General features: G+C 37.1%; 1 protein-coding gene across 1 annotated transcript in view; it reads left to right on the plus strand.

The window, feature by feature from the left end:
• LOC124793072 (armadillo repeat-containing protein 5-like) overlaps nt 1–13649 on the plus strand; it is a 220018-nt gene that overhangs the window by 154211 nt on the left and 52158 nt on the right. The window contains exon 9 of the mRNA XM_047257992.1: nt 7984–8232. Coding sequence (XP_047113948.1) covers nt 7984–8232 — 249 coding nt within the window. The remainder of the gene's footprint in view (nt 1–7983; nt 8233–13649) is intronic.

A 13649-nucleotide genomic window follows, 5' to 3' on the forward strand; every position in this document is an offset into this window, starting at 1 on the left:
TAAGAAAAAGACAACAAAATTTCAGTTTAAAAGTTATGATTTAATTTTGGCCATAACTGGGGGAAGTAGAACATTCCTCATTCCTCGGGTGGGGGGGTGGGGGGGCTGCATGCATGTTCACTTTGAATATGTTACTTCTGAAAATTGTAGCAAGATTTTCCCCAGTAATGTGCAGAAAGAAGTGATTATGTCTCTTGACAAACTCTTCAAACCAATCTGACTGCTAAGACAAAATCAAGCTGACATTTTGACTGCCTTTGCAGCAGTGCTCTTTGGTTCGTTTGTACATCAGTTTATTTGCCCTTTAGTGGGCTTTTGCAAGTACGAGTGGCATTATAGTTGTTTTATAGTTTCGTAAAAATGAAGCCTAACACTCAAAAAGATTTTATTTAAATTTACACTGGTTGTAAAAGTTATGCACTTATGTTAATCAGACTGTATATGACATATTTCTTATGAGCTTATTAGAACAGAGAATCTCGCTCTTGCTCACACACACACACACACACACACACACACACACACACACACACACGAAAACCACTCACCACTAAAGGGATTCCAGCAGTATGTCACAAGCTATGACGGAATTTGTTGAAATGTTGTGTTGGGTATATCAAGGTGTTACTTCATACAGTGTCCATAACATTACCAGGAATATACGCTTTTGTGAACAACTTTTCACTAACAGATGAAATTCTGATTTAGTGCACAAATATTATATTGTTCATTCATTCACACGTCATGTTTCATAAATTCCATGAAGGAGAGGAACTAGTCAAATTGTACATTAACAGACAGGAGCAACCACTGCAGGCTACTTCTGGAAAGTTTACTAACAGGAAATTATGACTGTTGTCAGTCTACTCAGACTGGTTATTATGAGAACTCCTTCAAGATTGCTAAATGTATGTATATATTTTTTAGGATAAAAACAACTACATTGGATTGAAAAAGAAGGAGATGAAGCAGCAAGGCAGTGCTTCTCTGTTAATTTGCTAAGCTACTATTTTTAAGTAATGCTCCAAAGTAGTTACATAACTTTACATGGAATTTTATCAACTGTCTAAATACTAGCAAAGACAAGACCTGTTTAATGTGAACATTAGAATTACATGAAATTTACATCCCTGGATCCAAATATTCTGATAAATTGCAGGAAGACTGCTTAACACTTACTGAACTAGTCTCATGGGTAGCTGCAATTACCTGTGGACTAAAATAGGTGGTTTTTTGAAAGTTTTAACCCATTTGTACAAATATGTAGTTGGAATTGCAAAACATTTTTAGATAAATTGGACTTTCTACTTTATATACACATTTTGGTATTATTAGTGTTAAATCTGAATTCACAGATGAAATCTCAATTTAATAGTAATTACCACAGAAAAAAAAATTGAAAAGGAGTTGAGTATTTAATACATAAGGAAACATGAACTTTCTGTTTAAATTTCTTTCACAGCCAATTTAAATCCAAAGATTCATAAGACACAACATCAAAGCAAACTTTACTGTTCATAATGGATGCAACGTGATACAAAGGGAAATGTGGAGAGATACATAGTCTAATATTACACTTACTGGAGTTATATGCTCAATTTCTGAAAATAATATGATAAAAATATGCAGCAAATAATAATAATAATAATAATAATAATAATAATAATAATAATAATAATAAAGCCTAGAATTACTCCTACTTTCAGATGATGTGTAGTCTGAATAGTCATTCAATATTTAGTTTTTCACAATTGTATGCTCATCAGTGACTTTTAAAATTATTTTCCCTATATGTTTCTCCCTTTTACTCCATGTTTTCAACACAAAATCAACAGAAAAGCATGCAAAATGCATGAAACAGAGAAAACTTGAACATCAGCTAGTTGCCTACAAAATAAGACACAAAAAAGGCATAAAAAATGACTGACAGCAGAAACTACAAAGCTCGCAGATGTGATAGATGTTTGCAGGAGACTTAAATATACCCTAGACACTGTGGAAAATCAGTGTACTGGCATGAGGTAATATTATATTTGGGGCACATTCTCGTTTCCTGCAAGTGCCATAATTATGTCAGCTGCACACTAAGTGTTAATGAGGCATTCTCTCATTTTGTTTTTGAATATCCAGGGATTTTAAATTTCCTTGCAAAACTCCATACAGTCTGTATGGATTTTTATTTCTAGTATTGTGGCTGTGAATTAAACTGTTGATCCCAAATTCACTCTTATTATTTACCACATATAAGATTAAGGATTAGAGTGTGGACAGTTTAACTGGACAGTAGGATGCAGGCATAAAAACAAGAACTGTAAAAGCAGAACTGACATATTGCTATAGGGATCACCAATCCCACTAGGATTAATGAGAGCCGTACTTGAACACTTTGATGGACCTAGAGTAGTCTCCTCACTTATTTCAGGATAAAAAAATGATCGGCACACAGCAAAAAGCAAAGTGGAGTACACCTGAAGCAGTAACCTGTAGGTCTAATTTTTACGGCTTGAAAATAATGAAAATTAATATAGTGTAAAGTGTTCAGCATTTAAGTGCGAGGGGGGAGTGTTGAGGGGCATTACAAGTGTGGATGTTGCCGTAGGGTAGTCAGACAAAGAGTGGTACATATAGATTGCAGGTTAGAGTTCCACTGTAGTGGAGTATTGAATGAGGAACTCAACAAGTCTCTCCCTCTGCAACAAAAGCACGAGAATCCCAGAACAGGAACCAAAGATTTATGTCTTTCAGGTTAAATTTGAACTAGATAGGTTTGAGGAGGAAAAAGACTGTGTGAACTGGAGTCTCATGCATAGTAAGTCTCATGCAGCTTCAGCTTATGGCACAGTAAGGTGCAGCTGACTTCTTGCAAAGAAATTATGTGTAAGTTGATAACAAAAGAGGTTAGAAGAAAAGGGTCACATTAATAGCCATGGAAGAGATGAAGGCCAGATCGTAGGAACAGGGTACTTGGTCACAAGTATTGTGAAGCCAAGAGTTAGCTTTAGCTAGGTGACAGGGAATATAGAGAATTTGTGTAAGGATTTTGATAATTTGTGTAAGGAAAGAGAATCAGATGATCATAGCAAGTGGAGCAAAAAACAGCTTGGCTAAAGACAGAAATTAGAACTTTAGGGTTGACTTGGGTGGAATAGGAACAGAAACTTTACACTCAGGTGTGAGTTTTGTGAAGGTCCTACAGCATCATCACCAGCCCTGTGTTAACACTGCTTCAAGCCAAGTGAAGACAGCTGATTAGGCTGCTGCTGATTGAAAAGAAATCTCATATGAGTTCAGTACAGTTGGGTGATGGAGTTGTACTATACATGGCACCTGAAGGAGAGGGGGAAATATAGTTTGGCTAAGCTTTTTGCAGAAAATTCTGAGTTCAAGTGTAATAAATTTCCGCGATACAGAAAAGACTGTATCCACAAATCATCATGGATTTAGAAAGCATCACTTGTGTGGAACTCAGCTTGTCATTTACTCATATCACATTCTGTGAACCACATGGAAGAAGGCCAACAGGCAGATTCCATATTTCTAGATTTCCAAAAAGTGGTTGACACAGTTACCTACTGCAGACTGCTGATGAAGATCTGAGCATATGGATTAGGTTCCTACACGTGAGTGATCGAGGACCAGTATGTTTTCCTCGATGACGTGCATTCATCAGAAACATGGGTATCATCAGGACTGCCTATGGAAGGGTAACAGGACCACTCTTATTATCTATTTACTTAAAGATCTGCTGAACAGAGAACAGCAATTTATGGCTTTCTACTACTGACACTGTGGTGTGTGGAAAGGTGTCATAATTGAGTAACATTAGGAGAATGTAGGATGACGTGTGGAATTTCTAATTGGTGTGATGAATGCCCACTCAAAACGTAAAAAAAAAGAAAGAGAAAAAAAGTAAGTTAAAGCAGATGAGTAGGAAGGACAATTCTGTGCATTTGAATATAGCATTAGAAGTGTGCTTCTTGCCACAGTTACACCTGTAAAATATCTAGGCATAATGTTGCAAATGCTCTGTCTGGTCACAGTGCACACTTACTTATGAGATAATGCCTTACAATATAGGTACTCGTAGTGGAAATCAATTAGAATAATTAATGGTTCCAGTACAGACATTTCTAAGAATAGTTTACAAGAGGGAAAATTATAATGAACCAAATGCTGACATAAAATTTAATGTATTCCATGAAAAATTCAAATCATTATTTGAAAAATTGCTTTCGTCATAAACTATTTAGAAAGACGATTAACCAACCATGTAAAAACCACAGATCACTGGAGGCATTAAAGTATCTTGAGAAAGGGAGGAGTGGTATCTATTGGCAAGATCCTGCAGTAGTTGCACATTATAAAAACCACTCAAAATTACTAAGATGATTTATTAAAAAATCAAGGAACATGCCAGTAATTCCAACATCTGACTAAAGGCATATAGAATGTAATAAAATGAGAGACAGGACAACAACCCACAGGATGGGGTAACATCACTATTAATTTAAGTGGGAGGTCTATACATGATCAGTCACAGGTAGCAGGTTTGTCTAATAATCATTTCTTAAACATAGTAGAAAATGTAGGCACAAACATTTTCAGAGAAAAGCAGTTTGTTGAACAAGCAGCTTATATAAAATTCAATCATATGCATCTCTCATCCACTATTTCTTCTGCAATTAAGAAAATTATATATTCTCTGAAAAGTAAAAGCTCAACTAGATCTAATAGGGTTTTCTACAGAGTAATAAAGATTTATTCCCATATAATAAGCACTGTCTTTTCTGTAATATGCAATGTATCACTAACTTAGGGTATTTCTCCAGAGAGATTGAAATAAGCCATTGTTAAACCTATTTACAAGAAATGTTATAGGAGAGATGTCAATAATTATGGACCCATTTCTTGATTCATATCATTTTCCAGAATTTTTGAGGTCAAGTTTTCTTGAAAAATGTACCATATGAGGAACAATAATGTTCTCAGTAAATCACAGTTTGGATTTTGAAGAGTTGCATAACTTGAAACGCCATTCAGACATTCACTCACCAGATTGTACAAGCACAAAATAACAAAATAAAACCAGTTGGTATTTTCTGTAACCCATATAAGGTATTTAACTGTGTGAACCACAGTATTCTCGTGGATAAACTGAGACTTTATGGAATTGATGGTGTAGCAGACCAGTGGATAATGTCATATCTCACTAAAAATGCAAAAAGTTTACTTAAGAAGTCAATGTAGGTAAGCAGGGGAGATTTTTCTTACTGGGGAGAAGGCTCAATCGTACATCCCCTGTTGTTTCTTGTATATGCAAATGATCTTCCATCTATCATACAACAAGCAGAATTACTTCTTTTTGGAGATGACACTAGTATCGGGATTAATTCAAACATACCTACAGCAACAGAAGAAATTATATACAATGTTTTTAAAAGCGTTAGTGAATTGTTTTCTGCAAATGGTCACACACCCAATTTCAAAAAGAAACAAAGTATTTAGAGTGACACATCTAGAGTTACTACACAATGACAGATATTACTCATGAAGAGGAAATAATAACTTGTATGGAAACTTCAAAATTTTTAGATATCTATATTTAGAGAATTTAACTTGGAAAGAAGCACAATTTTAAACTCCTAAAACAACTTAGTTCAGCCACATTTGCACTTAGAATCATTGCAAAGCTTGGGGAGAGAGAAATCAGCAAGTTGACATATTTTGCATATTTTTATTCAATAAAGTCATTTGGGATAATGTTCTTCGGTAACTCAACTTTAAGAAAGAAAGTGTTCATCGCTCAAAAATGTGCTGTAAGAATAATGTGTGGTGCTCACTCATGATCATCTTGTAGACATCTGTTTAAGGTGTTAGGCATCTTGAGTAATGCTTCACAGTATATTTATTTCCTCATAAAGTTTGTTGTAAATAATCCACTGCATTTCAAAAGTAACAATGATGCACGTAAGTACAATACCAGAAGAAGGAAATTACATCCATTACTCCACATTAAGGTTGTCTTTAGCACAAAAGGGGGGGGGGGGGGGGGTGTGTGCACAATGCTGTCACCAAAATTTTTTATTATTCACTCAATGATAGTTGTCTAACAGACAGGAAAGTTAAATGTGAAAACAGACTGTAAAAGTTTCTCCCTGACAACTCCTGTTCCATAGAAGAATTTGTAGTTTTGCAATACGTAAAAGATGATTGGTAGGAATTATTAACTCAAAACATCACTTAAAAAATAGATGATCAGCATGTAGCTCTAACTTCATATGAAAGTGTTATTGGAATGTAAAATGACTTTTTCTACATCATTACAGTTAATCATACAAATGATCCACAGAACATAAAAAACTAATGAAGTAACAAAGTATTCAGTAATGGCTACCACAATTGATAGTTGAGGTTGACAGTGTCATGAAGGATGTAATATTGATCTGACCTCTGCTGGTATCTTACACAACCATAGTCCAAAATACTCCCCACTTAAAAGTGTCATATTAAAGTGTTTGCACAATATAAGTTTTGTCATGTAAGTGTAAGAACCCAGTGGTCCCTGAAGAACCCTTTGGAATATGTTAGGTTATAAACCTCATAAGGTATTTTTACTGTATGCTTCTGTTGAAAGTAGCTAATGTACCGTTTAAAGAACTAGCTGTAATTTTAGCAAAGCAAAAAGTATTAACAAGCAAAAGCTTTGAGTTTGAGTGAAACAGAGTGTGACTCCTCCAGACAAGGCATCCACAGAGCTGTCAGTGTGTTAAACTGCAGTTTTTTGCCAAATAAATCTGCAGATTTTCACACTGTAAAGCTAGAGACAATCACCAAGTAATGAGACAAAAATTCTGTGAATCTGAAACTTGTGCTTTCTTCTGAATTGTACAAAGTTTAACACTGCCACTTTGCAGACAGTCAGAATCTGCCTCCATAACTTCTACTAAACTTTTTGACATACTTAACTTGCAAATCCTATTCTGGTAACACCCAGTCCTCACAATGTCCCTCATGTTGTCTCGCCCAGTCCCCGATATAGTCATGCCCCGACTCTGTCTCCAAACACCATACACAAAGGTGTTTGCATTTATTGTTCTGTATCAGAAGTCATCTATGAAATTTATTTTCTTCGTAAGTTACAATACTTCATTTAATTTTAAAGAAATTAGTAAAACTAAGTAGGAGCCTATTTGTTTCCAAAGGTTTTTCCTGCTCAATCCAGAAGGTTGGCCATTTGTCTCAAACTATAATAGTTTTTACTGATTATTTAAATTAACTATATCTACGTCTTAAAATCAATCATTGTACTTCTAAGAAATGGGCATAAATCAGTTTCTTGATAGATACACAGTAATTAGCATTACTGTTTTCTATGGTAATCTATAACTTCCTCTTCTGATTTATTGTTAGTTTACTCTAAAATCAGTTACTAAACTATAATGGCAAACAAGTATTTTGAATGTTGTATATGATCAAACTTTTCACATATCATTCACTGCCTTGTGAAGCACATCATTGAATGAAGTCTTGAATATAGCTATGACTTTTTTTAATGAAATTTATTAATTTCCATTGTAAATATTAAAATGCATTCTTTACTTTTGTCTTGATGTGGTCATGTATTATAGAAAGGAAAGCAATCCTGTTTTGAACAATCTATATAATATTTTCTGAGTTGAACAATGTTTGCAGATGTTAAATACTATCAGTAGTGAGCTGAAGGTATCATGTCTTTATATTGATAGGGCATTGATTATCTGGCAGCCACTAGGTATGCTCCTGGGTTGCAAACTTTTGGGGATGCCATCAAAAGCTCTGGTTCAGCACATGCTTTATCATTCTTAGTGCCGGCTCATATGCTCAGGGTTTCTGGCAAGCGATACTGATGTTTGTTACTACTTATTGTGATCTGAAACATTTCTCTGTTGTATGTCTGTTATTCTTATGAAATAGAAAGTACTTGCTTTTTTATTTTTTTAACAGAAACAGGAAATGCTTCTTGCCATTAGTCCAGCAAGGATTTGTGCTTTCTGTTCACTGCCGATGCATGTTGCCCCGACATAAAGACTGTGAGAAATGTTCAGGAGTTGAAGCATTTGGTGCCACAATATTGCAACAAATATCTGTACAGGCTGAATCATCATTTGGGACTGGTGAAATGGAACATGTTCTACATTGTGGAGAAAAGGAAGTTCGTGCAGTTCTTGCACTGAGCATACCTCACATTATCAAGTGAGATATCAAATTCTACTTGAACGTTTTGCAGTATTCTATTAGTTTTAAGTAAATTACATGATAGTTACATACCAGTTAATTATTTGATAGTTATGTAACAGAGATTCATGTGTCTCCAGGCCTTTTCCATGTGTACAAACACACGTTAATAAATCATAAATGATTTATGAATGTGTGTTTATTATTACTAACTGCAATTTATTGTAGAACTCAATTAGTCTTTCTCCTGTCTTATTCCTACTACCAAGCCTATATTCTTCTGTAGTTCTGTCTTCTATTCTTTCCCCTCCTACTGCATCACAGTCGCCCATGATTATTAGATTTTCATCTCTCTTTACCTACTGAACTCCACAATTCAGAGATTCTATAATTTTCATGTCAATATAAGGTAAACATGTTTGTATGTTATTCAGTAGTGTGTGGGCAAGTCTACCCCACAATTAACCATAAACTATAATAGAAAAATACTGTGAGATGAATAGCAGTTGAAACAAATATGTCAAGTTTCAGGAGGTTGTCTGTTAGCTGCTTCAGCATATAATTTATTTCCAGTGGAGTGTATTTTAACATATCATTTCCTGTCCATGCCTGTGTGTTTATTCTTTTTGCAATTGTGTATACTTGAACTGGTTTCCAGTATCAGTGTGGTGGACATTTTTGTTCATCTTGGTGATGATGAGCAGTTATTTCCTAAATTGGTTGTGGCCTGGACCAACTAGGCTGTTTTTGAGGATGAGTAATTTTCTCATGACAGTGTTTTGCAGCACCTGGGGGAAATAAACACCTGAAGGTCCTGGCAGAAAGTACAACCTTATAGACAAATTCTAATAGCAGGTGCAAGAAATGCCTAATTCTGTTACTTTGGCTGATTAGCTGAAAGGAAAAATGTTAAAATCATTTTGTGAAGTAGTTTAGAGTTAGCGTAATCGGAGAGTCAGCTAGCAGCCCTTCTAGGATGAACTCGTGTGCCCACTGGGGAAGATATAATGTTTTCTTAGTGTATTTCTGAAGTCAGGAGTAGGTGATCCTTTGTGATAACTGAAGTTATTTCTTGCAATACAAAAAACTGAGGAACTGCATGTACATTCCTGTGTGTCGGCATGTATTTCTGGCCAAGTCATTACTGGTTTTCTGGGTGACTGTTGACTTTTGGTGATTGTGCATATGCTCTGTGTGCAGATACCTCACATTAAATTGTGGAGCCAAATAGCTGGATGATGATGATTAGTGAATGAGATGGAATTTAGTGAGGTTAAATTGAAGGCAATAACTTATCTCTATTTCAGTTAACTTTGAGTTCAGCAGTCTTATCTGACTTTTTCTTTAGTGATTTGACCTGTATTCATGCTACTGTCAGAAATGTATGAATCATTAGCAGTGTACATATTCCATTCCAGTGATGGAGTGTCAAAATCTTCCAGAGAATAGTCAGATTGCTAAGTGGTTTTAGTATTGACTTTGAAGTAGTGAAAAGTTTGAATCATGCCTCATGGGTCAAAGCAAGGGTGATAAACCTTATTTAGACTGATTTAATTGATGAAGTAGTGTAGATAAATAATCCAGGTCCTCCAATAAAAGTTTGTGATTAAATCTGCTGAACAATGTTGTGCAATTTCTCACATGCACAGCTCATTGGTGAGAGGGCATGAAAACTGGCAGTGGCCACAAGAGTGAATTTATACAATGTCACAGAAGCCATGAGTCATGGATGAACAGAATATTTCAGTATGTGACCCAAATTTGACAGTTTGGATAGCAAAACCATAATGATGTTATGTAAGGAAAGGGCTCTAGACTGGATTTAGATCTTAGAAGAATGTTGTGACCAATGACATAACCACAAATAGCTCCTCTAATCTTGATGAAGAAGGTGGTCACAGATTGGAGATCACTACAGCATTCGATCATAAGACAAAACTTCATGCAGCTGCTGACTGGAAAGTCAGTAAGGGACGAATAGGGCAATGTGTGATATGAATAATGGCATTACTAGTTGCAGATTTTTAAGTGGCTTTGGGTTAGCACAGCATATTTTCCTGTAATTAGTGGTAAACAGAAAAGTATGTCCAGCATCAATAAGGTGAAGGTAAGAGGCAAACTCTGTGGTGCTGAATTTGCAAACAGGCTTCAAGCCTGACTGCAGGTAGAGTGCAGCCTTTGGTTCATTGTGACACTAGGAGGAGGAAGATGATGAATCATCACCCTGACCCTCTTTTATCCCCAGGAAAGGTCTCTGGTATGCTATCTGATAGCAGACTGACATGGGGCTATCTTGGAGGGATTGAAATGAAGCAAATTCCCCATTCCTACCAGGCTTGAACCCAGGACTGCCAGAGTCTAGCATTCTGCATGCTAGACCACCACAGTCACCCTGAACGAGTGAAAGCTGCAGAATTTTAGGTGACATTTTTGTAGCTAATTTGTTAATGCAGGATTTTTAAGATGATGCTCAGTGGCATGAAGTCAGCATTTTGTATGATGGCACATAACTAAATGAAAATAAAATAAATTTAGCTTCAGCAGGAAAACAAAAAGTATGAAAGTATCACACTATCCCTTTAAGGGGCCACATTACAATTAAGACAAAGATGCTTATCATTTAGTACTTTCATTCATGACTGTCGAGATGTGAAAACGTATCTGATCTGTGCCAAAATTCCAATACCTCCTCATTCTTAACGTACATATTGTGCTGTTACTGCCTGACTCCACTGATCTCTCTAACTTCTGCTTCTCCATTCTGGCCCACCTATTTCCCATTTTGCTGCACCATGTTGCCAGTTCCACATTACTTTTGCTGTCTGCAAGCAAGGAAAAAAAAGCTGATCAGGTGTTTAAATAATTACAATAATGGATTGCCACAAGTAATATTGGCAATAATGATTTGTTATCTTTATCTGTTGTAACAGTTTATAAACCTGCTTCAGCCAATATGTTGTGATACAAGTGATGGAAGAAATATTGCCTGCACAAATACACAAATATTAGTTGACACATATCATATTTCACTGAGTTTGATCTTCCACAGTGCTACAGGAGGCATCTATTTTTGCGAGAAAAAGTTATTTATGTCACAGTTTTCATACTGAACCAGAATGTTTAGCTTGTGAATGAAATTAAATTTCAAAATTTGTGCTGTAACAGCTGCAGATGCATGGTACAGTGGTAACAGGGTGCACCTTTTCTTTTTTTAATGGTTTCTGCATGACATGGTGGAAAATTTCATGATTATGATTTGCAGGCTTACTTCTATCACTTATGTAGTGTAGTATAACATTTGAAAACTGATTAGTTGAATAAACAATAAAGTGAAGTCACATTGGGGGAGCGGGGGAGGGGGAGGAGAAAGAAAGAAAACTGGGGGGAAAAGTGAAAAACATTTGGAATTATATCAGAATTCAACTCCTGTTGCTTACTAACTGCTTTGATGCTATTTGTTGCTTATTAACTTTTTGGAGGCCTCTCTGTTATTCTGTGAAGTGCACAGTCTCTGAATGTTTTCCGAGTCCGAGGGATGAGATTGCCATATTTAATATGAAACCTCCTCCTGGTTTAATAGGTTTTCTGGCATCTTTATTTTGTTAGACTGCTGAATTATATTGTCCAGAAACTTAGCATTTGCTCCACAATAGTGGGCTCATTGTGTTTCATTTTCTGTTATACTTGAGACAGTGGTTGGCAATAGCTGATTTGCTGATTGTTTTAGTTAGGAACTTGTTGATATTCCTTCATGTCTCCTTGAAGTTCTAACTGTGTATCCTTCCTATGTAAGACATGTCGCCACTGTCTAGGAGCCCTAGATTGTCTTTAATATTACAAGGATAAAATATAAATACTTTAAGGGTATAGGAGATCATTCACCGAAAAGCAGAAATGTTGAGTCATCGATATGCACACACAAAAGAGAAAGAGAATTTGTTAGCTTTCAGATTATATCCTTTCTTGAGCTGGAGGACGCGCGCGCACACGCACACGCACACGCACACGCACACGCACACACGCGCACACACGCGCACACACACACACACACACACACACACACACACTTATACATGCTTCCAAAAAACCCAAAAATCCTGTCCACTCCATTGTAGCTGGCTATTCTGCTCCCACTGAAAGAATGTTTGCTCTGGTTGACCAACACTTCCAACCAGTTGCTTGATACCTGGCCTTCCACATGACAAATAGTTCCACTTCCTTTACAGACTCTCTGCCAACCCCTCCCCTTTACCTCTTGGACCCCTACTCATCAATGTTGATGCCACCTCCTTGTACACCAACATCCTTCGTGCCCATGGCCTTGCTGTAATCAAACACTACTTCTGCCAATGTCCTTTGGATACATAACCCACAGTGTTATTCCTCATGCACCTTACCAAATATATCCTGACACACAAGTTCTTATCCTTTGAACGGAAGGTATACCAACAAATATGTGGCACAGCCATGGGCACCCACATGCCAGCCTTGTTTATGGATCATCTAGAGGAAACTTTCATGTTCTCCCAAAACTCTGAGCACCTAGTCTGGATCTCATTCACCTATGATAACTTTATGATCTGACTCAGAGCCAAGACACCCTATTCTCATTCCTTCACAACCTCAACACCTTCTCTCCTATCCACTTCACCTTGTCCTCATCAACCCAGTCTACCACCTCCTCGAACATTGACCTCCACGCATATGATGGCTTTATCCACAACTCTGTCTACATTAAACCCACTAATTACCAACAGTTACATGTGCTTTGACAGCTGCCATCCTTACTACATTAAAAATCCCTCCCATACAGCCTGGCCATCTGTGGATGATGTATCTGCAGCGAGGAGAATTATCTTGCGCAGTATGCTGAAGGTATCACTAAGGCTTTCACAGATAGGTGCTACCCAGCAAAACCTATTCCTAAAATAGAATTGATCCTCACATACACCACCAATCCTCCCATGATACCCAAGAATTAGCTACAAAGGAGTGGCCCACTCAACATCTAAGTCACCCTTGACTTGGATAACTCAACTGCATCTTTTGCCATGCCATAAAATGAGAGCCATCCTACTCAAGATCCATCCTCGTCCATACCTTTGCCATTCCCACTCCCGTCCCCTTGCCACAGGGATTATATCGCCGTGGAAGACCCTAGTACAAGACCTGTGCAACCCTCCCACACAGCACATCGTGCTCCAGTCCTGTCACAGGCTTATCTTGCCCCATTAGAGGCTGGGCCACCTGTGAAAGCAGCCATGTCACATACCAACTCGGCTGCAAACACTGCACAGCTTTTTATGTCAGTATGACTACCAACCAGCTGTCCACCAGGATGAATGGCCACCATGAAACTGGTGCCAAGGACAAAGTTGACCACCTCATGGCAGAACATGTGGCTGACCGTAACATGCTCGGTTTCAATGGCTGCT

The sequence above is a fragment of the Schistocerca piceifrons genome, chromosome 1 (assembly GCF_021461385.2).
Source record: "Schistocerca piceifrons isolate TAMUIC-IGC-003096 chromosome 1, iqSchPice1.1, whole genome shotgun sequence".
Taxonomy (NCBI): Eukaryota; Metazoa; Arthropoda; class Insecta; order Orthoptera; family Acrididae; genus Schistocerca; species Schistocerca piceifrons.